At 55.8% G+C, this 27,263-nt stretch overlaps 1 protein-coding gene across 1 annotated transcript; it reads left to right on the top strand.

Annotated features, from left to right (window-relative positions):
• LOC125629069 (maestro heat-like repeat family member 5) lies at positions 1 to 26,273 on the top strand. Its single transcript, XM_075122674.1, has 18 exons — positions 1 to 136; positions 1,146 to 1,246; positions 2,910 to 3,035; positions 4,273 to 4,352; positions 4,890 to 5,013; positions 5,644 to 5,730; positions 7,947 to 8,051; positions 9,211 to 9,346; positions 12,063 to 12,172; positions 13,276 to 13,425; positions 13,735 to 13,889; positions 14,270 to 14,417; positions 17,166 to 17,342; positions 19,296 to 19,451; positions 23,941 to 24,042; positions 24,247 to 24,349; positions 24,800 to 24,859; positions 25,891 to 26,273. The coding sequence occupies exons 1-18, from the start codon at positions 1 to 3 to the stop codon at positions 26,076 to 26,078; spliced, it is 2,244 nt and encodes a 747-aa protein (XP_074978775.1). The 3' UTR covers positions 26,079 to 26,273.
• Positions 26,274 to 27,263: the final 990 nt, after the last annotated feature.

The following is a 27,263-nucleotide window of genomic DNA, read 5'->3' as shown; positions in this document are numbered from 1 at the left end:
ATGGCTGAGGAAGTCCGCAAGGTCCCCTTGAAGCCCATCCTTGCCTGGGAGGAGACGAGACCTCCTCGAAGGAACAGTCCGCAGAAGAGCCCACAGCAGCAGCAGGAGCTGTGTGTGCCTCAGCCCTTCCATGCTGGTGAGTGGGTGCCTCCTGGGTGGGCGGAGGGGGCTGCAAAAATGGCAGGGGCCATGGCCCTGCATTGCGGTGGGGCTTGCCCCTCTGGGGGTTGGGGTTGCGAGACCAGGGTGTCAGTGGCGGGAGAAGACTCTATCACCTTTGTACAACTCTGGGCTGCCATGAGATGGAGAGACAGGAAAACCCAGGCAGGGGGGAATGGCCCCTCCTGCTGGCAGCAGCTGCAGCCCCTACATCTGATCGGGGCATTAGGGGCGGCAGCAGAAGCATCAGGTGGAGACTGACTGAATTGCCCACCCCGATCCGTCACACACAGGGTTGGAAGATGTTTTCCACCAGTCGAAGGGGATGCTCTGTGCACGGTGGGTTGTTAAGCCTAGGATTGCAGGGTGCCGGCCAAAGCATGAGATGCCCCCTGATGTTGCAGCCCCATCTGCTGGCTCCTTTGCAGGGGGGTGACGCATGGCACAGCACAGGGCATTTGGGTGGGGGGGTTGATGATGGGAGCCCAGGGCTTGCCCAGATTACACCCCGTGGCTGTCCATGGCAGGAGAGGCAGTCAGAGGAAGCAGAACGGGCAGGCCCTGGGTCCCCGTATCCCGCGCAGACTGGGTAGCTCCTCCCTCTCCCGCAGCGGGGAGCAGAGCGATTCACTGCCAGTCCCTCTGCCCCCTCCAGCAATGGCCCGGAGAGCGGGGATACCACTCATAGCCTGACATCATGCCTCCTTCCAGGTGTGGCGCTCCCCAAATCCCCAGGCTCAGCCTGCATGCTGGGTGCGGCGGGGAAGTCGGGTGGCCGCTGGGAACCAGGGCTCTGACTGGATCTTTGCTGGGCTGAGCAGCAAAGAGTTGGGGAAACCAGGGAATGCTGTTCCAGACCCTGTTGTGCATCGGGGCTGCTACCCTGCTGGGGTGGGAGCGGGGGGCAAGGGTTTCTGCTAAGATCTCTGTCACCCAGCCTGCAGCTTGCAAGCCCCAGGTATTACCACTGCTCTGTCTTTGATCAGATTCACCATCACCTGGGAATGCCTCCTGCTTTATGGGGCCAGACTCGCAGGAGAAAGACACCCTAGACTACATCAACGCCTTTCTCAAGGGCAATGAACAGGTACCAAGAGCCCTCCTCTGATCTGTCAGCTACTGCCCTGTCCACATGCAGTATCCGTCCTTCTCCGGATGAGGCATGGATTCTAAGGCCAGACGGGACCACTGTGACCTCCTGTATAACACAGGCCAGAGACCTGCCCCCAAATAATTCCTGTTTAAACTAGAGCATCTTAAAAACATCCTCTCTTGAGTTACAAAAGGCACCCACCATGCCCCTTGCCCACTGGATTTGGCCAGTCCCCAGCATGATGGGTTGCCCCCCTTTGAGGTGCCACCTGATGTACTGGCTTATCACTGAGCCCACCTGTTCTGCCAGCCTGGGCCCCCGTTACCTTGTCTTGTTGGGCTCGGCTCACAAGCCTCTTCCAGCCATACACACAGGCAGGGCCACACCCAGCTGCAGAAAGACACAGACACTGAGATCAGCTCTGGGAAGACTCAGCTGAAGGGCCTTGTCCCAGTTCTCTGGTGCCCACCTCCTTTGGAGTACGGACCCAAAGGTTTTATGACATTCGCCCCCTCCCTCGATGTCGAGAGAGGTATGAACAACTCTTTGCCCCTCCTCCCAGTTACTAATTTATACTACAAACTGGGTTGTGGTATAAACAAGAAACAAGATGATTAACTACAAGAGGTAGATTTTAAGCGGTTAGAAGAGATAGCAAACAGAACAAAGCAGATTACCCTAGTAAATAAAGAAAACACACAAACGAAGCTTTACACACCAGATAGATAGGATATCCATTAGCAAATTCTCCCCGAGTGATAAACAGGTTGGCAGATTCTTAAGGCAGAAGCTGCCTTGGTTTTGCAGCTTGGATTTCCCAGGTTTTCTTGCACAGGCTAGGAATCTCTCTCTCTAGCCTAGGACCATCACTTCTCATGGTTCAATCTTTGTCTCTCAGGTGTTTCCAGGTATCTTATTGCAGGGAGTCTGAGGTCCCGTCCCGTCCCCCCTGCGATGTTATTGTTCCCCTTTTATCTTCTCTTCCCACCTGATGGAAAACTCTTTTGCTGTGACCTGGGTCCAACAAGTCCCGTTGTGTCGCGTTATCTCGGGGAGGTTTCTATTGCACACAGTTCCTGGGGTAGCCCTAATGCTTGTGCATTTCCTCCAGGAGCCAGTGTTTGGCTTTTTTCCTGTTCTACCTGAAAGGCTGTTTTGAACCTCACAGTGTTTTTCAGGAACACATACACAGCTGAACTTCAGAACGTCACATACAACGATAGCACATGCAATCCAATGAGACAGTAATGTCTAGCAGATAAAGACTTTTAGACTGATACCTTACAAGACATACTTGGTACCAAACATATCCTAATTATATGACAGTGGCGAATATTGGGGTGTCAGGGTGTCACACCCAGATGTTCCTCCCACTCTAGCAAGCCCCCCAGTAAGACTGTCTGGATGCTTAGCCCCCATGTTGCAGTTCCTCTTTGGACACCTACCCCGTGAGATCTGCTCCCTCTCTGCTCTGGTTTCACACAGAGCTGCCCTGCCCTCCCCACATAGTCACTCCTGTTGAGAGATGAATGGCCTTCTGGCCTTCGGCATATCAAAGCCTGAGCAGCGCTGGGGGGAAGCTTTCTGACATCTCTCCCACTGGCAGCTCCTTTCCACGCTAACCTTCCTGTTTTTGTCTAATCTCTGCGGTGCATAGGAGGAGGCCAAGAAACTTGAATTCTTGGATCGTGTCATCACCATCAGCAGGGCCGCCCTCACGAGGCACCCAGAACAAAACCTGGCAGCTTTTCTCTGCAAAGCCCTCCTTGTGGAGAAGATAAAGGTGAGTAAAACACACACTCGGGCTATGTTACTTGGCGGGTTTAGTGATTGGCCTGGAGAGCTCTGCAGATTTGTCTACCTTCAACTGCCAATCGCTGGATCGTGTTGGACGTTTGTCTGTTAGACTGAAGAGCCCATTATCAAGCATTTGCTCCCTGTGTAGATACTTACAGACTGTCATCAAGGCACCCTGTAACCTTCTCTTTGTGAAGCTGAACTGATTGATTTCTGGAGTCTCTCACTATAAGGCATGTTTCCCAGTCCTTCAGTCACTCTTGTGGCTCTTCTTTGACCCCTCTCCAATTTATCAACATTCTCCTTGAATTGTGGGCACCAGACCTGGACAGAGGATCCCAGCAGAGGTCGCACCACTGCCAAATACCGAGGGAAAATAACCTCTCTAACAACTGGAGATTGCCCTGTTTGCACAGCCCAGGATGGCATAAGCCCTTTTGGCCCCAGCCTCGCACTGGGCGCTCCTGTGCACCTGATTACCATGACTGCCAAGTCTTTTCCAGAGTCACCGCTTCCCAGGTTAGAGCCCCCCATGCTGTGAGTGTGGCCTGCGTTCTTTGTTCCTGAACATGTCACTGTATTGAAACGTAGATTGTTCCCTTGCACCCAGCTTCCCAAGTCACCAGGTCGCTCTGTATACACCAGTCTCCCTGCACAGAACCCCAACACTCCGCAGTCAGTGCCCACTAGGGAACTAGCAACAAATCTGCTCCGTAGATTTGGAAAGTCTTTGCTCTGCGGCGCTGCAGAAAGCTTTCCGGAGCTTACCTCCCTTCCCTGAACGTGGGACAGCGTGCGCTGGTGGGTGGTCCAGTGGGCTGGGGCTCAGTTCCTCAGTGAGACCTTTGGGCAAAGCACTTCCCCCTCTGTGCCTCAGTTTCCCTCCCATGCCTTGTCTCATCCAGTTAGCTCGTGAGTTCTCTGGGGCAGGGACTGGCTCTCACCGTGTGTGTGCAGCACCTGGCACAAGGAGCCTGATCTCAGGTGGAGTCCCTGGGTGCTAATGCTGATGGAGCCTTTGCAGTGCACTGGTGCGTGACGCTGGGGCACTGACCACAGGCCCTGCACTGCACTCCCCAGCTGGAGCCCTGCACACCGTCAAGCCCACAGTAGGATGACCTGTCTGCCGAGGCCACGTGTTGCAGGCCCTGCGCTTTGCTCCCCAGTCGGAGCCTTACGGGAGCTCGGAGCCCGGCTGGCACTTCCCCACATTGTCTCCCCAGGAGCTGATTGATCTTGAGTCCGTCGACTCCCTGACCAGCAGGGTGCGTCAGCAAGCGATGCTCGCCATCATGGAGCTGAGGTACCCGGCCTGCCCGCGCAGCCCCAGCTAGTGCTGTGTGCAGCCAGACACGCCAGCCTCTTGGCGTGGCCAGTTCTCCAGGGCATTGCCCCCTCTGCTCCTCCCCCATCTTCCGATTCCCCCAGGCACGTGGCACCCGTGGGTTGGTGGTGGAGGATCCTTCGGTGCTTGGCGACCTCTCCAAGTGGCCGTGTGAAGATGTGGGGGAGGGAGCAAGGGGGTTGGACTGGTCCCTTCTGGGACCCGCAGGCGATGGCTCCGGGGGAAGAGGGGCAGTTGGGCACTGCCGGAGCGGAGCCACCGGAGTCGCCGCCAGCTGTGCCAGCTGCATCCCACCGGCAGCTCAGCGACTCCCTGTGGCTCAGAGGCTGGGCACAGCCTGGGCACAGCCTGCGCCATGGGGGGCTCTCTCTCAGTGCCGCTGGCGCCCGGCTCTCAGCTTCCCAGAAGCCTGCCCATCATGTCCTGGGAGCCTGAGGCCAACATTAGTGCATCAGTCTCGCCTCAGCCCTCCAATCCGCGCGTCTCTTCTCTTAGCAAAGTGAAGCCACTGCTGAGGGGAACGGAGCTATCCAGCCTGCTCACTGTCTGCTTCTCCAGCGTCTTCTCCCTGCCTCCAGCAGAGACCAACCAGGGCGTGGAGGCTGCTCTTTACAACAACGTAAGCCCCAAACTAGCCATGAGGAGCCGCCCCAAACCGAGGGGGAATCCTGCAAGTCACTTGTGTCCCTGCCCCCTGGGTTACCTGGCGCTGGCATAACAGTGTAATGATCACAGCTCCTTGGCAGCACTTCAGCTCAGGACCTGCAGTACCAAAGCACAAGCCCCACCGCCTCAGATAAAGGAGTAACTCCCTCATAGGGTAGCAGTAGTAGGCATTTATCCTTCACAGGCACCGGCAATTAGTGGGGAACAGACACTCCCTTCACAAGCACATTCATCCCCAGTGCATGGCTGGGGGCACAGGCCTGAGATCAGATGCTTGAGACGCACACAGGCCAGGGAAAGTGAAGCTTGGCTGGAAATCTCCCCTCCCCCTCAAATGCGGAGTCCTTCCTGACTCTTCTAATGCGTTCAACTATGTGCAGTGGCCTCCCTGGGGACAACAAAAGCGGGTGGGCTCCTGTTGCCAGGAGGAGTTTGCAGTAGGTCCCCTGCGGGTACAAGTGAGTGGGTGAGCTGGAATAGCAGGGACTGCCATGGCCTGGGGCGTGTCGCACGCCAGGGCATTGGTTCGTCGCCTGGCTGGGTAACGCCACTTGCTGTGGTTTCTCCTCTGCTCTGCACGCAGACTCTGAACACCATGGATGAGCTGCTGAAGGCCTTGGTGTGCGAGGATGAGAAGCCCAACCTTGGGGTGCTGCAAAACATCGTGGAGGTGTGGAGGCATGGGGGCAGGAAGGGGACGAGTCCTGTAGCTGGGGTGGGGCTCTGGGACCAAGGCTTCATTTAATCCCAAGCATGGGACACCCCCGTGCCTTCTGCTCCTCAGAGTACGTTCTATACAAAGGTTCTTGGGCTGGAGGACCAAGTGCCCCCGCTATATATGAAAAACCTCTGCATTGGGTGGGGGTGCAGGAGTGTGGGATCTGCCGTATTCTCCACTGAGCCTCATCTGACCCCGGGATTCATCTGTGTTCACCATACTGGCCAGAGCCCAGAGCTAGATTCCCCCAACGTTCTAGTTCTGCGGCCACAGGAAGTCGATTCTGTGGGTGGTTTGTGCTCCAAAAAGAGGGAAATGTCCTCAGCAGATATTCGGTCTTCTCGATCCCAGAGCTTGGGAAGAGGGAATCACAGAAGTGCAGGGCTGGAAGGGATCTCAAGAGGTCATCTACTCCACCCTCTGCACTGACGCAGGGCCAAACATTCCTCGACCGTCCCTGAGGAGTGTTTGTTCAGCCTGTTTTTTTTAAAACGTCCATGATGGGGAGTCCACCACTTCCCTAGGTCACCTGTTCCAGTGCTTAGCCACCCTCAGACTTTTTCCGAATATTTAACCTCAATCTCCCTTGCTGCAGATTAAGCCCATTACTTCTTGTCCTACCTTCAGGGGACGTGGAGAACAATTAGTCACCATCCTCTGTAAAACAGCCCTTAACATATTTGAAGAGTGTTAGGAGGTGCCCCCTCTGTCTTCTCAAGACGAAACATGCCCAAGTCGTTCACCCTTTCTTCATAGGTCAGGTTTTCTAAACCGCTGATCATTTTTGTTGCTGTCCTCTGGACGGGCCCCAGTTTGTTCACATCTTTCTTAAAGCGGGGTGCCAAGAACTGGACACAGTGCTCCAAGCTAATACACCTCAGAATGACATTTCCCTCTTTAATAACAGCATCACACTCTTGATTCCTATTCAGTGTGAGATTCACGATAACCCCCAGATCCTTTTCTGCAGTCCTGCCACCTAGCCGGTCATCCCCCACTTTCTTTTTATGCATTTGATTTTTCCTTCCTAAGTGCGTTACGTCACATTGGTTTTGACTGAATTTCATCTTGTTGACTTCAGACCAACTCTCCAATTTGGCAAGCGCATTCTGAATTCTAATCTGTCCTCCAAAGTGCATGTAACTCTCCCCAGCTTGGTGTCATCCACCAACTTGACAAGCATACTCTCCTCTCTGTTAACCAAGTTCTTCATGAAAATATTGACCAGTACTGGACCCAGGCACACCCCTGGGGGACCCCACTTCAGACACCCTCCCAGTTTGCCAGCGAGTCAGTGATAACTCCTCTTTGAGGATTGCTTTTACATCAGTTGTGCGCCCACTTTCGAGCAGTCTCATCTGGATCATATTGGCTTAGTTTGCTTATGAGAATGTCTTGTGGAACTGTGTCAAAAGCCTTACAAAACTTGATATACATCATCACATACGGCCTCCCTCCATCCACTAGGCAAGTAACCCGGTCAAAGAAGGAAGTTAGATTTGTTTGGCATGGTTTGTTGTGGACAAATCCATGGTGCTATTCCTTATCACCCTATTATCTCCTCTAGGTTCTTACAAACTCTTTAATAATTTCTTCAATAATCTTTCTGGGTACCAAAGATAGGCTGACAGGTGGATAATTCCTTGGGGCCTCCTTGTTCCCCTTTCTGAAGACAGGCTCTGTGGCTGCCCTTCTCCAGTCCTCTGGGACCTTCAGCCCTCCTAAAGGTTCAGAGATTGCTTTGTCTAGCTCCATCTCCTGTGAATATCATGAGGCTCTGCCAACTTGAATACATCTAACTGACCTAAATTGTCTTTTATCTGTTCTCTCCCTACTCTGGCCTGTATTTCTTCCCCCCTGTTGTTAATATTGTGTTCATCATCTAGTCGCCATTAACCTTTTTAGTGAAAACTGAAGCAAAAAAGGCATTACACACCTTGGTTTTGTCTGTATCATCCATTATTTGCTCTGCTTCCCTGCTGAGTAGTGGCCCCACACTTTCCTTTGTCTTTCTCCTAATGCATTTACAGAGCTGCTTCTGATTGCCTTTTATGTCCCTTGCCAGTTAGAACTCATTTTTGCCTTAGCCTTTCTGATTTTCACTCTATGTGCTTGTGCTATTTTTTGGTCCTTCTCCTTCGCAATTTGTCCCAATCTGTTTCTCTCAGGTCCTGCTCCCCTGGACCGCATCCAAGGAGGTGCATGTGCGGCTGAGGGCAGTGGGAAGAATCACCTGGCTGACCAAATTCATCTCCGGTCAACACAAATTCAAGGTGAGCAGCCTGTGACTCTGGCCGTCTCCTAACTGCACTGAGCAGCCTCACGGTGCAGCACTCCCTGGCAGGGAAAACCTGGGCCTGGAATAGTGACTCAGCAAGATCCTTGGTAGGAGTCCAACCTAATGAGTCCTGATGTGGACAGGTCTGTCCTCTGACTCCAGTGGGCCTTGGGTGGAGCCCCATAATTCTATCTCCAAGGACTCTCCCCGCTGTTCCCCTAGGACCAAAGTCTGCTCTGCAGGGTCAGCGGATTTACACAGGATCACCCTGAGAGCACCATCTGAACCCAGGTGTCTCTTCACCCCCTTTGTCAGTTGCCCCCGGGATGCTTTGGCATCAGCTCCTGCCAGGCTGCCAGATGAACACCCCCTGCTTTGGGTGCTCAGGGCCATTGAGCTGCTCCAGCTGCTCCATCCCCCCTGTGGCAGGGCCTCCCCGCCAGCAGCTGAAGCGGGGCGCTTGGATGATATGCCCCCAGAGGCTGGGGCAGCAGAAGAGAAGGAGGGAGGTGGGAGGGGACACAGTGAAAGGGATGGGAGGGGCCAAAGGAGCCAGAGCAATGGGGAGTGGGTCAGGGGAGGTCGTGCAGACCCCAGGAGAGGAGGGCAAGGGGCTTGGTGCGACGTGGGGAAGAGCAGGGAGCGAGTGCAGGGGCTGCAGGAGGGGGAGGCTAGAGGACAAGGCTGCAGGAGAGAGCCAGCAGGAGAGAGCCGGCAGGCTGGGTGCGGCGCAGAAAGTGGGGGTTGTGGGGAACTCCAGGATGGAGTGAGAGAGGTGGAATGCAGAGAAGAGGAGTCCAAGGTGACCTCACGCTCCTGGACCTGAGGTCAGTGGAGGGAGGGGGATGGGAGAAGGGGCTGGGATTAGGAGCTTGCCCTTGAGATGGAGACTGGACGTTAGTTCATTCCTTACCCAGGTCCCCACTCGAGGGCAACGTTTGCTGACTTTGCTACCCAGACTTCCCGTCCCTGCTGAGCTTCCCTCAGTCCCTGATGATGGGCCCCATGGCTTCTCCTGCTCTCATTGTCCCCAGTCTCTCTGCGCTGGGCTCTGCCTCCCCCGGTTCTAGACCCTTGCTAGTGCAATGCCAGGGGGACATGCTGCGCTGGGCCTGCAGGGGCGAGTGACTCCCCTTGCTCCCTCTCTCCGTCAGGGAGTGGAGGAGTTCAGAGTCCTGGGCCAGCTGGTGGGCTGTCTCACCCTGTGCAGTGCTGAGCAGGAGCAGGAGATCTGCCGATCGGCTATGGAGGGACTTCACCACCTCTACGCCTTCATGCTGTGGCAAAAACGTAAGAGCACTGGAGACCCTTGTCCTTCCTAAATACATTGACATGGGGTTTCCAAACATGGGAAACATATTTATTGAACACTTCTGCCTTTTCTGCATCCTTTTAAACAGTCTCCATCTAGTAATGAGCCTACACCGTTGCTAGGATTTCTTTTGTTCCTAATACACTTTTTTAAAAAAACCTCTTTAGTATCCATAGTCCTTCAAGCCATGGAGTTTCCCCTGATGTCTTTAGCTTCCCCTGTCCGTATTCTACTCTTCATAACTCACATAAGAATGGACATACTGACTCAGATCAGTTCATCTAGCCCAGTATTGTGTCTTCTGATAATGGCCAGTGCCTCATGCTTCAGAGAGAATGAACTGAAAAGGGAAATTTTGAGTGATCCATCCCCTCTCATCCAGTCCCAACTTCTGGTAGTCAGAGGTTTAGGGTCATGCAGAGTCTGGGGTTGCATGGCCTAATTATCTTGAACCCAATTATACTTTTAGTCTTCACAACATCCCACGGCAACAATTTCCACAGGTTGCCTGTGCATTGTGTGCAGAGATACCTTCTTTTCTTTGCTTTTAACTTGCTGCCTATTAATTTCAGAAAGTGACCCCTAGTTCCCGTGTTATGTGCAGGGGTAAATAACACTTCCCTATTCACTTTCTCCACACCAGTCATGATTTTATAGACCTCTGTCATATCCCCCCTTAGTCAGCTCTTTTCTAAACTAAATGGTCCCAGGTCTACACTGTAGACCTATATTGTTATCACTCCATTGCTCAGGGCTGTGAAAAATCCACACCCCTGTTGGCAGAAGCACCCCTCCCACTGACATAGCTAGCGCCTCTCCGGGAGGTGGATTAAGAGCTTGTTGGCAGAGGACCATCTTCTCTTCAACGCTACAGCGCCGGTGCAGCTATTGCGATAGAGTGGTTGAAGTGTAGACTTGTCCCCAGTCTTTTTAATCTTTCCTCATATGGAAGCTCTTCCATACCCCTAATCATTTTTGTCGCCCTTCTCTGCACCTTTTACAATTCTGGTACATCTGTTTTGAGATGGGGCGACCAGAACTACACGCGGTATTCAGGGTGTGGGCGCGCACACTGGATTTGTATCGAGGCATTATGACATTTTTGTGATTTATTATCTATCCCTTTCCTAATGGTTCCCAACATTCTGTTGGCTTTTTTAACTGCCACTGCACGGTGAGTGGATGTTTTCGGAGAACTCTTTACGATGACTCCGAAATCTCTTTCTTGAGTGGTAATTTAAACCCCATAATTGTGTATGTATAGTTGGGATTGTGGTGTCCAGTTTGCATTTATCTATATTGAATGTCATCTGCCATTTTGTTGCCCAGTCCCCCAGTTTTGTGAGGTCCCTTTGTAGCTCTTCGCAGTCTGCTTTGGATTTAACTATCTTGAGTCATTTTGTATCATCTGCAAATTTTCCTACCTCACTGGTTACCCCTTTTTCTGGATCATTGATGACTATGTTGAACTACACTGGTGTCAACACAGATCCTTGGGGTGCCCCGCTCTTTACCTCTCTCCACTGTGAAAACTGACCATTTAGTCCTGTTGTTTGCTTCCTATCTTTTAACCACTGACCCATGAGAGAACCTTCCCTCTTATCCCATGACAGCTTACTTTGGTAAAGAGCCTTTGGTGAGGGACCCTGTCAAAGGCTTTCTGAAAGTCCAAGTACAGTATATCCACTGGATCACCCTTCTCCACATTCTTGTTGACCCCCTTCAGAGAATTCTAGTAGATTGGTGAGGCATGATTTCCCTTTCCAAAAGCCATGTTGACTCTGCCCCAACAAATTGTGTTCACCTATGTGTCTGATAATTCTGTTCTTTCCTATCATTTCAACAATTTGCCTGATACTGAAGTCAGGCTTGCCAGGGATCACATCTGGAAACTTTTATAAAATTCACTGTCACATTCACTATCTCGTACAGAGGCCGATTTAAACATTAGCTTACATACCACAGCACTGCACGTAAGTTTGTTTGGATGTCTCGTGAGAGCTGCAACCTTTGCACCAGGCAGGCAATTTACCATGCGGTTCTCCCACTCATCACAAATCCACCTTCTTATATGTCTATTGATTGAATCCCCCATTACTATTACCTGGCTTTTCTTTGTAACTGGGCTTCCCGCCTCAGGAGGGGCAGCCTCAGTGTGAGAAGATATCCTGACTTCATCTGGCAGGTGGGTCCCAACTATGGGATCGTCTCCCTCTGCTCCAGCTCGATGTTCTCCTTCCCAGAAACTTTCACCCTCCTCAGCAGCACAGAGGCTGTCAGACTGGGGGTGGGACCACGCTACTGCATCCCTAAAAGTCTCCTCTATGTACCTCGCTGTCTCCCTTGGCTCCACCAGTTCAGATCCTCTGGCCTCCTGGTCTCCGAGGGCAGTAGCTCCTTGGGCCAAATGCCCAGATGTGCTTCCCGCCCACAGGGCTGGGAATCCTACATGCTGCGTTCAGTGCAATCAACTGGAGAGCCTCACACTGCTGCTGCACTTCTGCCTGGTTTATTTTTACTCTTCCAGGGGGGTTAGTTTGTTTAGTTTTGTTGGGGGGTGGGGGAGTTTATTGGCCTGAATTTACGGTATGTTTCTTAGATGTACTTGTCTCTAAACTTCCTTGCAAAATTCCCGTTTCCAAAGCTAACCTCTGATTTATATTGCCTGCTGTCTGTTTCCCCTCCCTGGTTCAGGCACGACGCTGGCAAAGCAGAGTGCAGAGTATCTGCAGGTCTTCAGGGAGTGGCGAGCGGAGAACAGCTTCTGGGTCACCTGGTTCACCAACACCAGCAATATCGCCATGGTAACTACTTTCAATGCTTCCTGCGATTGTTGTGCCCAGAGTTATCAGGAGAGAGAACCCTACACCCTAACACCCTAGGAGTCAGGGGGAAGGGACAGACCCAGGCGTGTGACTGACCCCATCCAGCTGGGCCGGAGCCCTGCCTATGGCCCACTCCACCTCATAGAATCATAGACCTCAGATCTAATCCAATCCCCTTCTCATAGCAGGACCAACCCCAACTAAATCATCCCAGCCAGGGCTTTGTCAAGCCTGACCTTAAAAATCTCGAAGGATGGAGATTCCCCACCTCCCTAGGTAACCCTTTCCAGTGCTTCACCACCCTCCTAGTGAAATAGTGTTTCCTCATATCCAACCTGGACCTCCCGCACTGCAACTTGAGACCACTGATGCTTGTTCTGTCACATGCCACCACTGAGAACAGCCGAGCTCCATCCTCTTTGGAGCCCCCCTACAGGTAGTTGAAGGCTGCTATCAAATCCCCCCTCACTCTGCTCTTCTGCAGACTAAGTAAGCCCACTTCCCTCAGTCTCTCCTCATAATTCATGTGCTTCAGCCCGCTAATCATTTTCGTTACCCTCTGCTGGACTCTCTCCGATTTGTCCACATCCTTTCTCTTGTGGGGGGCCAGATGTGACCTCACCAGTGCCGAATAGAGGGGAATAATCACTTCCCTCAATCTGCTGGCAAGGCTTCTACTATTGCGGGCCAATATGCCTCCCTCCATGCCACATCCCAAGATGCACTGGGTCTCATCCAAACCTGATCCCAGCTCCTTGTCAGGTGTGGTGGGAGCTTCCCCAGAGATTAATGCTCTCCAAGGCATCATTGCGTCCACGCACCAGTGCCAGCCCCTGCTGAGCACTAGAGAGTGTATCCGTGCTGTGCAGTATTGTGCCCCCGTGCACTGCCACGCTGGCCTGTGCCGTGCACGACAGCTCCTGATTGCTGGCTGGGTACTGTGCGTCCCAGGTGCAGTAACCCAGCCCTGTCCCGGCAGAGCGGGCTTTGCCTGCACTCCTGGCTGGGCCAGTCCTGGCTGCTCGGTCCGACTGGAACCGCACTGGGCAGCAAAAGGGGTTTCACTGGCAGGTTTGTTTCAGATGTTTGGGAAGTACTTCAACCCATCCGAGCGCATGGACTTCCTCCTCACTGCTATCGAGGGAATGAGAGACACCAGCGTCCATGACTCGGTGGCGGCCAGGCACATGCTGCATGTGATCCTGTGGGTCCCCAGCCCAAGCTTGGAGAGGGTAAGAGCTGCAGTGAGAACAGCCTGCTGGGGGAGCCCATCCGTGGGAGACTCTGTCTCTGGGCGCTCGGCATTACTGGGGGGCAGGTCCTGTGCAATGCGGGGGGTCAGTCTAGGTGATCTCCATGGCCGCTTGTGGTCTTGCAGTCTATGAATCGATAGGCCGGGAATTGGCCCTGTGTTCTAGGCCTGGAGCTGGAGAAGAGGATGTGGGAGGGCAGATGGCTGTCAGGTAGGGCAGGTCCCTGACACCCCAGATCAATAGGAGCACGAGGAAGCCAAGGCTCCCATCTCCCCGTTTCTCTTCCAGGTGTCGGAGGCTGTGACGAGCATCTACCACAACCTGGACTCCATCAGCGAGCCGCTGGCCCAGCAGCAGCTGCTCAAGGCCCTTGTCGTGCTGGGCAACCAGTACAGCGAGGAGGTGGTCACAACCCTGCTGGGCTGCTCGCTGTCATGTGACAGGTACGGGGCTGGGACTGCTGACGGTTGTGCTCCGGGTCCCCCGGACTGGTCCTGCTGCCAGGGACAGGGGCGTGCAGAACCTTCCAGAGACCTCCTGCTCCCTGCAGAGCTTCTGCTTGTTCTGGAGGGTTTTGCAGGCTGACATGCCGTGGAGACAGGCCAGCCTGCAAAACCCCATATGGCAGCCCTCGGCCTCCCCCGGGGCTGACACTCAGACCCGGCCCCCATGCAGCCTGCGCCAGGCAGTGGGGGCCCTTGCTGCAGCAGGAGGGCAACAAAGGGCCGGCCGTGGGCGGGAGACTCAGCCGGGTGCGGGTGGCGGTGGGTGCTGGAGGCTGGCAGGGCTCTGGCCAGGTGAAATCGGCTCTCTCCCTTTGCAGCGTTGCTGTGGAGATGTGGAGGGTGCTGACATCCCACCCCAAGACCGCAGGAAAGGTCCTACGGGAGCTGCTCGACAGGCTGCAGGAGCGGCCGCTGCGCCAGCATCACGACGTCTCTCAGCAAGAGGCTGGTGTCGCCCCCTTGGCCGTAAGTTCCAGCCCCTGCAGCAAGGGAAGGAGCGCCGTGTGTCCTCACCATGGCCTCAGGGTGTCTCTCAGTCTCCCACTGGGTATCGCCATTGGGCCGAAGAGAGAGAGCGTGACTCTAGCCAGCGCTATAGTCGAGGCGGAACACGCCGAAACCCTCTCCTGGTGCTCTGGGACACCTCTCATAGAACCGCAGGGTGAGAAGGGATCGCAAGGTCAGCTCTTCCAGCCCCCTGCCAAGATGCAGGATTTGTTGTGTCTATCCCAGCCCAGACAGGTGGCTCCAGCCTCCTTCTATAAACCTCCAGCAAAGGGGCTTCCACAAGCTCCCTAGTCGTCTGTCCCATTGTCCTACTCTTCTTACAGTTAGGAAGGTTTTCCTGAGATTTAATCTAAATCTGCAGTGCTGTCGTTTGAACCCATCCCCTCTTGTCCTGCCCTCTGTGACAAGAGAGAACAACTTTTTGCCATCTTTTTTTTGGCAGCCTTCGAAGAATCTGAAGACCATTAGCACGTCCCCCCTTAATCTCCTCTTTTGCAAACTAAACACAGCCAGTTCCTTCAACCTTTGCTCGTATGGCTTGTGTTCCATCCCTCTGATCATCTTTGTCACTCGCCTCTGGATCCATTACAGTTTCTCCACAGCTTTTGTAGACATTGGTGACCAAAACTGGACACCGTACTCCAGCTGAGGCCTAACCAGCACTGAGTTGAGTGGTACTATCACCTCCCATGACTTGCAGACTATACCTCTGTTAATGGAACCTAAGATTGCATTTGCTTTTTTTTTTTTTTTTTTGCAACACCATCACTTTGCTGCCTCATGCTGAGGCTGTGATCCACTGCAGCTCCCAGATCCTTCTCAGCAGTACAACCGGTTATCCCCCATTCTGTTTCTGTGCATTTGCTTTTTCTTCTCTAAATGTAGCACCTCACTTTTGTCTTTGGTGAGTTTCCTTTTGTTGTCTATAGCCCAGTCCTCCAATTTACCATGATCCCTCTGAATTTGAGCTCTTTCCTTCAAAGTCTTGGCAACTCCTTCATCAGGGAGCTGATGCAGGGCTGGGGTCATTGAAAGCTTCCCAGGGGACCTGGCCCTGGCCTGGAGTCAGGAGCCCTGGTTTCTCTTCCTGGCTGTGCCACTGACGTGCTGGGTGACCTTGGGCAAGTCCCTGCCTGGCTTTTGTCTGTTGTTCTGCACGGCAGGGCCTGGCTCCTGCAGGGTGCGTCTCTGGGTGTGTGATCCAAAGAACCCTAGCACTAGAGTAGCAGCAGAGCTGTGGACTCTAGACCTCCAGGGAATGCTGGTGACACCAGTGATCCGGGACGCCCGGACAGAGCCATTTTGCTTCAATTGGAACCATTTTTTTCTACGAATCCCCTTTTTGAGCCTCGTAGGTTTTAACTGTTGACGTCAGAGCTCTGTCCCGCAGCACTCGCTCCTCTGAAGAGCTCGAGAAAGGCCTTTTGCTGCTCAGACCTCATACCAAGTGTGATAGACACGGTATAGTGAAGGCAGAGAAAACCCTTGGGACTTAAATACACAGATCTGGCAGCCTAGTCAAAGAGGAGACCATCTGAAGGCAACTCTCCCTAATGATAATTTACTTACCCTGAGAATAGCAGGTCAGTCCGGTTTATTAAAGCCGGACGATGAATCGATCAGACATGGAGAGGGCATGACTGTAATTCTCTTTGTTATCCACCATTCCCATTGTTCCATGTCCTCAGCCTGGTTTTCACTTGCTTGTGTTTTATTTTTCCTTCCGGAACCGGTAAGCCTGTATTGGACACTTTTTCCCCTCATCCCGGTTGAGGTTTTGTGTGGCTGTCTTTGAACAGTTCAGAAGCCAAATACAGAAATGATTTAATCTGGCTTTTAGTAACAGACCAACCCTCGAACTCGTGGACAAAATCGGCTCCCTCACCGAGGCTGGGCTGTAAGGCCCGGGACTCAGGAGAACCCAAGTTCAGTTTCGGGCTCTGCCAGACTCCCTGGGTGACCATGGGTGAGTCACGTCGCCTCTCTGTGCCTGAGTTCCATGTCTGTACAACGGGGATAGAAATCCTTCCTTTGTGTGTCTAGCCTGTAAGCTCTAGGCCAGGGAATGTCTCTTTCTGTGCTTGGAAAGCCCCCAGCACACGCCCTGATTGCAGATAGGCGCTGGAGGTGCTATTCTAACCCTTATAACAATAATACACTTGATTTGTTTGGGGTCAAGGTGTTGTGCAGAGAAGTTTCCACAGATGATACCTGCTAATAAATACCACCCCCTGAGATCGGGGGTACAAGGAAGCAGCTGCTTATGTTGCAGGTAGCCGGCCCCGCTGCCTGCGATCCTAGCTGGGGCTGTGCAAGGGCTTTGAGGCTCTAACATGTCATCTGGAGGCGGGGCGCTAGAAGACTTTTTATAGTGGAGGTGCTGAGCACCCCCTTACACCTGTCCACACACCCCACCACCCCTAGAGCTGGGGTCAGGAGCAGGGCCATGGCTCCAGGAGGGCGGGAGATGAATGGGGCAAGGGGGCCGAGGCTGGGGCCACTGCTGGGAGTTGGCGCAGGGCCAGCAGCTGGGACCTTGTGTGTGGGGCCAGGAGCAGAGCCCCGCGAAAAACCTTGGAGTGCTGCAGCACCCCCTGCACTCCTAGTTCCCGTGGCTCTGTCTGCAGGGGAGGCAGATGTTGTTTTGGAAATGGCTTGTTGGGTCACTGGAGGGTGTTTCGTAAAGCAGCTCCTCCTTTCACACAGGTGGGGAAACTCCAGCATCAACTGCCAGTCATTGTGGAGCAGCTACACGAGGCAGACAGGGACGTCATCTCCAACGCCATCACCGTGCTGAGAGACATCCTCGCCGGCATGGACAGGCAGAGCGCCAGCCCCGTGGCTGTGCGAGTGGCTGAGAAACTCCTGCCGTTCTTTCATGATGTAAGGCCTGGGGGCCCGCGGGAGACCCTTCAAGCCACAGACGTGTGAATGGGGGCTGGCGGGTGGGCTAGCGGGACCTATGCTATGGTCCTAGCCAGAAAAAGGATTGTTGTAAATGACATGAACCCATTCCCGCCTTCTTCTGCTACCCCATTCTCCATCAGAGCATATGGCAGTAAGGGTGGGAACCCTGGTGTCCTGCAGGCCTGCTGACAAGGATCAGGGCAGCCTGGGGACGAGGCTCCCCTTGGGGGAAGGACATGCATTCCTGAGCCTACATGCAGCGAGGGGGCCTCTGCAGCACAGGGTGCCGCAATGCTCCTGCGGGTTTCCAGGGTAACAGGTGATGGTCGCCTGGTGAAAATCCTGCCCTTTCCCTCCCTGGCCAGGAATCCCACAGCTGGCCTGTGAGCTCCATAAGGAAACGGCTCCGTCTGTAGGTTCTGCAGCTACCGCCCTTTCCTCTCCCCTTCGTTCTCATGGCAGGGCAGCATCAAAGGAGGGGCTAGTTCTCCCCAGGCCTTTTGTAACCACAAACGAGCCCCCGCCAGTGTGTTCACCAGGCTGATGTTCAGTCCGCCACTGCACGGCGAGAGCCAGCAAAGTGGGCGGAAGAAAGGGACCCATCCATTACTGCCTTCCAGGGGTAACGCCCCAGTGGGGGCTCCTGGAGGGACCACCCACCTCCCCAGCTCTCACAACGCTAAATCCTACCCTCAGCCCTCCCGAACTCTGCTGGGACCCAGCCGCTCTTTATTAAGCAGTGGCACAGGCCCAGCTAAAGATCAACACCAAGAGCAGCTCCTGCATCTAGTCCAGCACCCGCTCCTGATGGAAAGACAACTGAGAACTACTGTTCCAAGAGCCTGTCTCCAAAGTGGCCAGACAGGAGAGCGCAGCCAAATCAGATAAACAGACTAAAAGAACTTATGAACACTTTTACAACAGACGTCACTCAGAGAACTGCCCGCTCTAGAACCTGGTGCCCAGAGGCGACATGTAACTGCTGATTGGGGGGGCACCATTTAAAGGTTCAGCCACTCTCAGAACAGCTCAAGTCAACCTGCCCCCCCCAGGCTTCCCCCCCTTACCCTCAGCCTCACCTCCCAGAAAGCTGTGGCCCCTCCCTACAGCCCCCAGCTATTGCTCCTGGTTCTCCCTGCTGGGCACAGCTCGCCCGGCCTCCCAGGTCACTGGACTGGTCCGGCTCTGCCAGCTGCCATGCAGCGAGGAGGCATCATGTGACCAAGTGGGGCCGACCCTGAGTTCACAAGAAAGCCATGTGTGGGAGTGGGGCAGCCCTTGCCGAACCCCAAGCCCCTGGAGGCTGGGTGGTTTCCAGTCATGGCTTCCAAGGCCCCCTATCTGGGAGCTCCTGCACATTTACCACCCCTTGCTCCTGGTTAAATCCCCCCCAGGTCCCTGTGCGTGGCCCGAACAAACACCAGTGTAGGAATTTGCCCCCCATGCCTGGCCCCCTTGGCCTCGCTAGAGGGTCGCTGTGGGTCAGCACCAGTGTGAGTCGGGCACGCAAAGCAGGAGGACAAAGTACACACGTCCCTTCGCTCTTTGAATCTTTCCTCATCGCTCCCTCTCTGCCGCCCCTGTCCTGATGCTGCTCTGCCCTGAGCGTTTCCCCTTGGCTTGACAGGCGGGTGCTGATGTCAGTGTGCCCAGAGCTGGCTGTGAGATCCCAGGGGCTGTCTCACCCCACCTTACGGCTCTCTCTGGCCAAGAAGTTACCAGGCCAGCCCCTCAGCTGGTGGAAACCTGCATCTCTATTGCCTTCAATGGCGCTATGCCTATGGGACTGCGGCCCCCAGCTGTGCCTGTATGACTGGGGGTGAGTGAGCAATACCCCCTGCAGGGCAGACATCTCTGTCACAGTGAGCGCTCACCCAGCTGGGTGGGCACGACCGTCACAGCGTCTCCTCCCCACATCCTCTCTTGCAGGAGTCCAGCAAACTCCGGGTGCTCTCCCTCACCCTCTTTAAACACCTGCTGGAGCTTGTAAGGGGGACCAGCAGGAGGAAGATGAAGGAGCACGTCCTCCGGAGCCTGGTCCCGCTGCTCCTCCTCCTGCACGATGAGCGTCCCAATGTGTCCCAGGTGAGGCCACGAGATGGAGCCTGCAGCTGAGATTGTTACAGAGTGTCACGGAGTCCCTGGGCGATGCTCTGGAACTGCTCCCCATGAAGTCAGTCAGGACTCTGGGGTAGTCGCCTTTCTGTGAGCAGCCTGTCTTCAGGACACACAGCTCACACAGCTTCCACCTTCCTGGGTCTGACCTCAGAGCATTCAGCATCCTCTGCCTCTCCGTGCGCTTTCCCCCAGCGAGTCCGCTCAGGCGGGGCTCCTGGGGAAGCCAGAGGGTCCTGCACCCCAACTTCGCAGTCAGACGTGACTCTCAGCCAGCCAGTAAAACAGAAGGTTTATTAGACGACAGGAACATGGTCTAAAACAGAGCTTGCAGGTGCAGAGAACGGGACCCCTCAGCTGGGTCCATTCTGGGGGGCAGTGAGCCAGACAACCACGTCTGCACTTCACTCCATGTCCCAGCCAGCCCCAAACTGAAAACCCCCTCCAGCCCCTCCTCCTCTGGGCTTTGTTCCTTTCCCGGGCCAGGTGGTCACCTGATTCCTTTGTTCTCCAACCCTTCAGCTCTCACCTTGCAGGGGGGGAAGGGCCCAGGCCATCGGTTGCCAGGAAACAGGGTGTTGGCCATTCTCTGTGTCCAGACTCCTGCACACACATGCCCTCTAGGGCTCTGCAATGATCATACACCCTTACTCCACCCCCTAGATACTTAAGAACTGCCTAGGGGAAACTGAGGCACCCCCACACTATTCAGAGGAAACATTAAGAACAGTCCCACTTCGTCACATCTCTCCCCCCTTCGAGATCGAACTGAGCGGGGTCACTTTAGCCGGTGACCTGGGGAAGTTCGAAGCCACCAACGTTCCCATGGATGCCCCAGCATCTCTCCCATTCCTTGGTAGGAGTTACACCAGGCCCTTCCAGTTTCACGCCCTCCCTTAGGTCAGGGGTGGTCGATAGCACTCGCAGGCCGCATGTGGGAAGGTTTATGCAGCCCATGCCCTTTGGCCACCCCAAGAATGTCTCCCCATTGAGCATCACCTTCTGCTCCCACTGGAGGTCCGAGGGGCCTGGCCCCAGGAAACTCCACACAGACATATAGGTTGGGGTCAGGAGTGGGAGCCTGTCCACATCCCCACCCATCTGGCTGACGGAGTCTATGGCCTTGGGACCCAGCAAGGGAGCTAGACACCGGGGCTTTTCCGCAGGGTCCCCTTGGTTCAAATCTCCAGCCTGCTCAAAGGCAGTGAGGTGGGCATCCACCTCCCCCCCATCCTTAACCAGGGGCAGCAATTTAGTCTTGAGGTTCCCTGCGGAACTGGCCCCCCGGGGTCTATCCCCACTCACCCCGGGGAGGTCCCCTAGGCCTCTCCACCCCACCACCGCCAGTTCATGCTGCTGCTGCTTCTGCAGCTCTTTCTCGGGCTCTCGCTGTCTCCCACGGTCCTCTTGCTCTCTCAGACTCAGCTCCAATCCCGTCCGTCTCGATCCCCGGATGGGGAACCCGATCGTGAATACCCCCGTCTGGTCGGGGACAGGAGTCTTGACGATGCCTGGCTCCCACTCCAGCTGCTCCCAGATCCTGCTATAGCCCCAGTTGGGGTCAGGAATCTGTTCCTTAGAGCGGTCATCCTCCTCCAGCTGCACGATTAACTCTGCTTTGGTGAACTTTCCAACGCTCAACCCTCTCTTTTTGCACAGGGTTACAATGTCCTTCTTAAGGAGACTGTGACAGGCCATCACTCCGCTCCTCCTAAGTTGTTGTGGACTCACAGGCCCATGTGTTCTCAGCTCCCCACGGTTTCCAGGGAGAACCCCTAGTGTGCCAGCCCTTCTCGAGGTCACCACCTCTTTGCCAGGGTCGAGCTGCAGACTCCTCCGCCCCTTGGACTGCTCGCTGCAATCCCCAGGGGAACCCTGTTACTGCAAAAGTCCTTCTCTCTCCCCGGGCCAAGCTGCAGGCTCCTCCGCCCCTGAGACTGCTCACTGCAGTCCCCAGGGGGACCCCATTACTGCACAGTCCTTCTCGCTGGTCACACACTCCCAGGGGTTAACCGCCCCCCGAAACCGCTCCTCTCTGAGCCTTCAGCAGGCCTGGTCCTCGGCAATCCCCCTTCGTGTTACTGCTCCCCAGTCACTTACTGCAGGAAGCGCCATCCACGGGGTGCAGTACATCCCACCGCTGCCACCAGTTGTCACGGAGTCCCTGGGCGATGCTCTGGAACTGCTCCCCATGAAGTCAGTCAGGACTCTGGGGTAGTCGCCTTTCTGTGAGCAGCCTGTCTTCAGGACACACAGCTCACACAGCTTCCACCTTCCTGGGTCTGACCTCAGAGCATTCAGCATCCTCTGCCTCTCCGTGCGCTTTCCCCCAGCGAGTCCGCTCAGGCGGGGCTCCTGGGGAAGCCAGAGGGTCCTGCACCCCAACTTCGCAGTCAGACGTGACTCTCAGCCAGCCAGTAAAACAGAAGGTTTATTAGACGACAGGAACATGGTCTAAAACAGAGCTTGCAGGTGCAGAGAACGGGACCCCTCAGCTGGGTCCATTCTGGGGGGCAGTGAGCCAGACAACCACGTCTGCACTTCACTCCATGTCCCAGCCAGCCCCAAACTGAAAACCCCCTCCAGCCCCTCCTCCTCTGGGCTTTGTTCCTTTCCCGGGCCAGGTGGTCACCTGATTCCTTTGTTCTCCAACCCTTCAGCTCTCACCTTGCAGGGGGGGAAGGGCCCAGGCCATCGGTTGCCAGGAAACAGGGTGTTGGCCATTCTCTGTGTCCAGACTCCTGCACACACATGCCCTCTAGGGCTCTGCAATGATCATACACCCTTACTCCACCCCCTAGATACTTAAGAACTGCCTAGGGGAAACTGAGGCACCCCCACACTATTCAGAGGAAACATTAAGAACAGTCCCACTTCGTCACACAGAGTGACCAGGAATTTGTTGGGGGGGCCAACATGTGACACCCCCCTTTAAAAGGTCTGGCCGGCAGAGGGCAGGTGCTCAGTGCTGTGACAATCACGTGCTCAAAAACACTTGAACGTTGAGTCCAGTAGCGTCATGACCATGGCGACCCGCCCAACTGCTGAGTCTTCCCTGCCTCCTCTGAACCTAACACTCCCCCCCTGCAGCCAGGCTGAGAGAATGGGTGGGCGGAGGGGTCAGCTCACCACTCCTACAGCCACTAGCCTCCGCACATTCCCCTGGCTGTGCTGGTGGGAAGAGCACAACCCTGGCCATGGTCCCTACAAGGAGCAGAGCTACCCAGCCTCCGGATGGTGCCCAAGACCCAATGTGCCCTCGGCCAAGCAGCCCGGACAGCTCTTACTAGCCATGACATGCCCAAGCCCCCCCTCTGCCCCGCCCCAGGTGCCTGTGCACACGCTCGCTCTCATGGCCCCCATCACTTGGGAGCCAAATGCCCCCAGCAGTAATGAATTCACCCTCCTACCCCCCATGAGGTGGGGAACTAAGGCACAGCGTGAGGCCTAGTGCCTCAAAAGTATTGAATGCCCATGGGCATTAGGCACCTAAATCCCTTTGTAGCCCTGGGCCAAAGCAACTTGCCTGAGTTCCTGCAGGAAGAGCTGGGAATTGAGTCAGGTCTCCAGCCATTGCCTTAGCCAAACCTCCGCCCTTCCGCGAGCAGCCGCGGGCCGGGAACCGTTCAGCACACACGGCCTCCAGTAACTATGTTAGTGGCTTCCAGCTGGGCTGTCCCTAGCCATTTGGGTGCCCTATCCAGCCCCCCCGCAGTGGGGCTGTGTGGGTTTCCAGGCTCCCCCTCCCCCCCACCAGGGTCTGGGAGGCAGGAGCTGTGTGGGGCCACTTTTGGGGGGCCCACAGGCCCAGAGTGGCCTGGGGGATTAGCGGAGAGCTGGGAGTAGCCCGCTCTGCTTCCCTCGCCCCGGCTCCAGCTGTGTGGCTCGAGGGAGGGGGTTTGGGGAAAGGGATCCCTCCCACACACACACTCACTGACAGCAGCGGGAAGCGGAGCTGCCTGGCCCCAGCCCGCTCTACTCTGCCAGCTCCCAGCCGCAGCACTCCGCTTCCCACCGCCGGTGAGTGCGGAGGGCAATCCTTTTGGAGGAGAGCGGGCTGGGACCAGGTTACTCCACTTCCTGCCACTGCCAGTGAGTGTGGGGTCGCTGGGGGAAGAGGCTTGCGGAGAAGAGGTGGAATGGGGGCAGGCTGGGGATGGAGCAGGGGGGAAGGGGAAAAGGCAAGGCGGAGGGAGTTGTCTGGGCCCCCCCCAAGGATGGTCCTGCCCTTTGTAGTGGGCGCAGCCCGCGGCGGGGCTGGCCGAGATATAGGGCGGGTCACTGGAGCTGGGGCTGCTGCATGTGCAGCATGCAGCCACCTAGTGACACCATGAAATTTGGGGCAATTTGGTGCCCCAAATTTCATGGTGCCTTATGCAGGCGTGTATGCCGAGGGACGGCCCTGGTTTCCAGCTCCTGTAACCGTTGTCGGCTCGCCCCGGCCCCTCTTGTTTTGCAGGTGTGTTGGGACACCCTCAGGAGTGCGGTGGAATTCCTAAGGTGGAGCCAGCTCAGTGCCCATGTCCAGAAAAAGGAGCTTTGGCGAGGCTGTGACTGCCTGGTGAGGGAGCCCTCCATTGCCCGGCTCAGTGCCCACACCGAGCCCCAGCCCCGGGACCACACCTGGCCCTGGCTGTAGTCCCTCTGCATGATCCCCCCGGCACAGGAAAGAGGGCTGAAAGCAGGACACTCCACAGATCTGGAACCTGGCCTGCAGGATGGAAAGGCCTTTAATAACCTTGTGCTCCCTTGTTCTGGCTCCTAGGTGGCGTGCTACAAGGAGAGGGCAGAAACCTTCCTCTGCCAGGCCATGGCCTTTGTGGAAAACCCGCAGGCTCCCATTAGAGAAGCGGCCATCAGGTTTCTAGGTAACCACAGAGCAGAGGGGTCCCTTAAGCAGAGGGGCTGGATCCAGTCCCAGGCTCTCCTCAGTCCCTGCCGGCAGCGAGAAGTAACCCCTGGGCTCCTGATTGCCGAATGAAGGCTCAGGGGTGTCAGAAACCCGCAGGAGCAAGCTCACCCCAAACTGCCCTGATCGGCTGATGGGCCCCCTCGAACCACACTGCTCCTCATGCAGTCCCCATCCCCCCCACGCTCACCCCACCATGGGCTCTTGGTAGTGGAACCTCAAGGCGCTCTGCTCTCCTTTGGCAACCAGCCCCACAGCCATCCCTGGGGACTCGCCCTTTCCCCTGGGGACTCAGGAGTGCGTCCTGGACAGTGAGGGGCAGGGGAAAGCCCCACTGCTTGGAGGGTGACAGACGCTTTGACACCCTCGCTGGGAACGCAGGGATGTGATGAGCTGTTTGTGTGTGTAGGGCTCACTGCCCGGCAGCTGGACCAGCAGAGCCAGGAGAAGTTGGAGGCCATCTGCAACGGTGAGTGGTATCTCCTTTGAGCACTGAGCGCTAGAGGGACGAATGGCCCAGGGCCGCAGGCTAGGTTCAATCTCTGACGCCAGCAATGTGATCTTGGGCGAGAGCCACAAAGGGTTACAAAATGTAGATCTCCAAACCCCTGATCAGCTTCCCCCTCACCCTGTGGTGTCTGCTGGTTGGCATGTGCCCAGGCACTTAGCTCTGACCTCAGAGCTGTGGCTTGGCAAATCCCCAAACTGGGCCTGAGCTGGCTGGCCTTTGCAGACGATTGCCCCCCCCCCCCCCCCGATCCCGCAACACAGCAAAGGTGGGGTCCTGCCTCCCCGCCTTGCACTCACTAGCCCAGGGTTTGTTGCAGTCACCTCCACGTGGGGTGCCTGGTGTCAAGCCACTGCTCCAAAGGAGACTGAGGTGACGTCCGGTCATCTACCTCCCTGCTGCGTGCCCGGACCCCTGGGCCAGCGCAGGGCAGAGCAGCGTCTCCTCCACATTTGTTGGGGAAAAGGGCTGGGGCGGGGGGGTGGGTGACATAGCTCAGGCTCCTCACTCCCAGAGCAGGTTCACAGCTGGGCCCCAACCAGAGCTAGAGAATGGCTGAGCTCCCTCCTCGGCATTTCCTGGAGGGCAGCAGGGCACCGGAAGTTAGGCGTAGCCTAACAATGCCCAAGCCCCCTTTGTGAATCTCCCCCTCTCTGCGCTTGAGTGCCCATCTGTGCACTGGGGGGAAGGGGGAGCATAAATACAGACAGGGATGAGGCCATCAGATCCTGCAGGGACTGGGCAGACCTAGAAATAGTGAGTAAATGGGGTTCATTGTTTCTTCTTGCCTGTGTCTGGGGGCTCCCCCAGCTGTGAGAGGGCAGTGGGGATGTTTAGTGAGGGTTGGTGGTTGTTCCTGCTAGTCCCCTGCCTCCCGCCTCCCAGCCTGCTGCCTTCTTGTCGCGGGCTGAGAGGTACAGCGCTGGCTTACTCTGCCAGGGCTTTCCAGAGCACCATGGCTCTGACCTCCATTTCCTTCCTTTCAATCTTAGTCCTCAAAGGCTTGCAGCAGGACAGCAAGTCCTCTGTCAGGTGCCTGGCTTTGCAGACCACGCTGATCCTCAAGGCCTGCAAGAAACACCGTCCAGCCCGCGCCAGCCTACAGACACTCTTGCACAGGATGAGACTGATGCATACAAGGGAGAACCCAGTCATTGAAGCTGCCCAGCTGTGCGAGTAAAAGCCAGCCTCCCTACTCTGGGGGTTTGGTGCACCAGAGCCCGCCTGGAGCAGGGTGGAACACATCATGCCGCACCATGGCTTTCTCCCCATTGGCCGCCTGACCTGCCCAGACACGTGAGTAGTTAACCGCTCAATAGTTTTTATCACCATGTACTTTTTGACAGGTTTCCATGCCCCGTGTAGAGTTTACGTCCCGCCCTCCGTCCCCGTTTCCAGTCGTGTATATTTTTGGCACCATCGGCCCTTTTGAACATTTCTTTTGTATTACTTTTCTGTGTTTGGCTGGGGGAAGGTTGCGTGCTTGTGCTACAGTCAGGCAGGCAGAGCAGCAGAAGGTCCATTTGCCTGGCCCTTGATCAGGGCGGGACAGCAACCAAGTAGGCTGCCACTCCTGACGGTGCGGTGGCGGAGATAGGGGAACCCAGGTCCTCCCGCTCCACTGCGTCCCCGCCCAGGGCCCTAACAGCGTGCTGTGTTTTGACATATTTAGAGAAAAAGTATGAACGAGTAGAAAGAGAGGCTGTAGGGGGTTCGGGGCTCCCTCCCCATCCGTCTGGGCGGGAGACCACGCCCCTGGCTACGATACTTCCGGGGTACCTTGGTTCAGGGGAAATAGCTCAGTGTTCATGGTTCTGGCCTGCAGTCAGGCCGACCAACGGTAGAGAGTCTGTTTGCCCCGGGCCCTCATTCAGGACAGGGCTGCTGTCGAGTAGGGGCTCTGGCCTACAGTCAGGCAGGCAGAGCAGCAGAAGGTCCATTTGCCTGGCCCTTGATCAGGGCGGGGCAGCAATCAAGTAGGGGGGCTCTGGCCTACAGTCCGGCAGATCCGTCGCAGTCTGGGGGAGGTTAGCTCTCTGGTGGGAGAGTCAGCACAACCGTCTGTCGTCCTGATTCAGGCGGGTGCCAGACCAATCAGGCCTCCTGACAACCAAGTGGGGAGGCTGCTACTCCTGGCGGTAGGGTGCCGGTGGTCTGGGAACCCAGGCCCTCTCGCTCCACTGCGTCCCAGCCCAGGGCTCTAACAGCTGTGGAGCGATCTGCCACTGCGTCAGTGGGGAAAATCTGACAGCAACACACTGGCCGGCTTGTAGTCAATAACACAGCTGAACCCAATTCGGCTGCCCTGGGCTCCTTGCTACACGCCCATTCCGTGTGTACATGGGTTCAGGGGTGGCAGGTTTGT

The sequence above is a fragment of the Caretta caretta genome, chromosome 23, assembly GCF_965140235.1.
Source record: "Caretta caretta isolate rCarCar2 chromosome 23, rCarCar1.hap1, whole genome shotgun sequence".
NCBI lineage: Eukaryota > Metazoa > Chordata > Testudines > Cheloniidae > Caretta > Caretta caretta.
The sequence above is the reverse complement of the archived record's forward strand: the minus strand, read 5'-3'. Positions and strand labels throughout refer to the sequence as shown.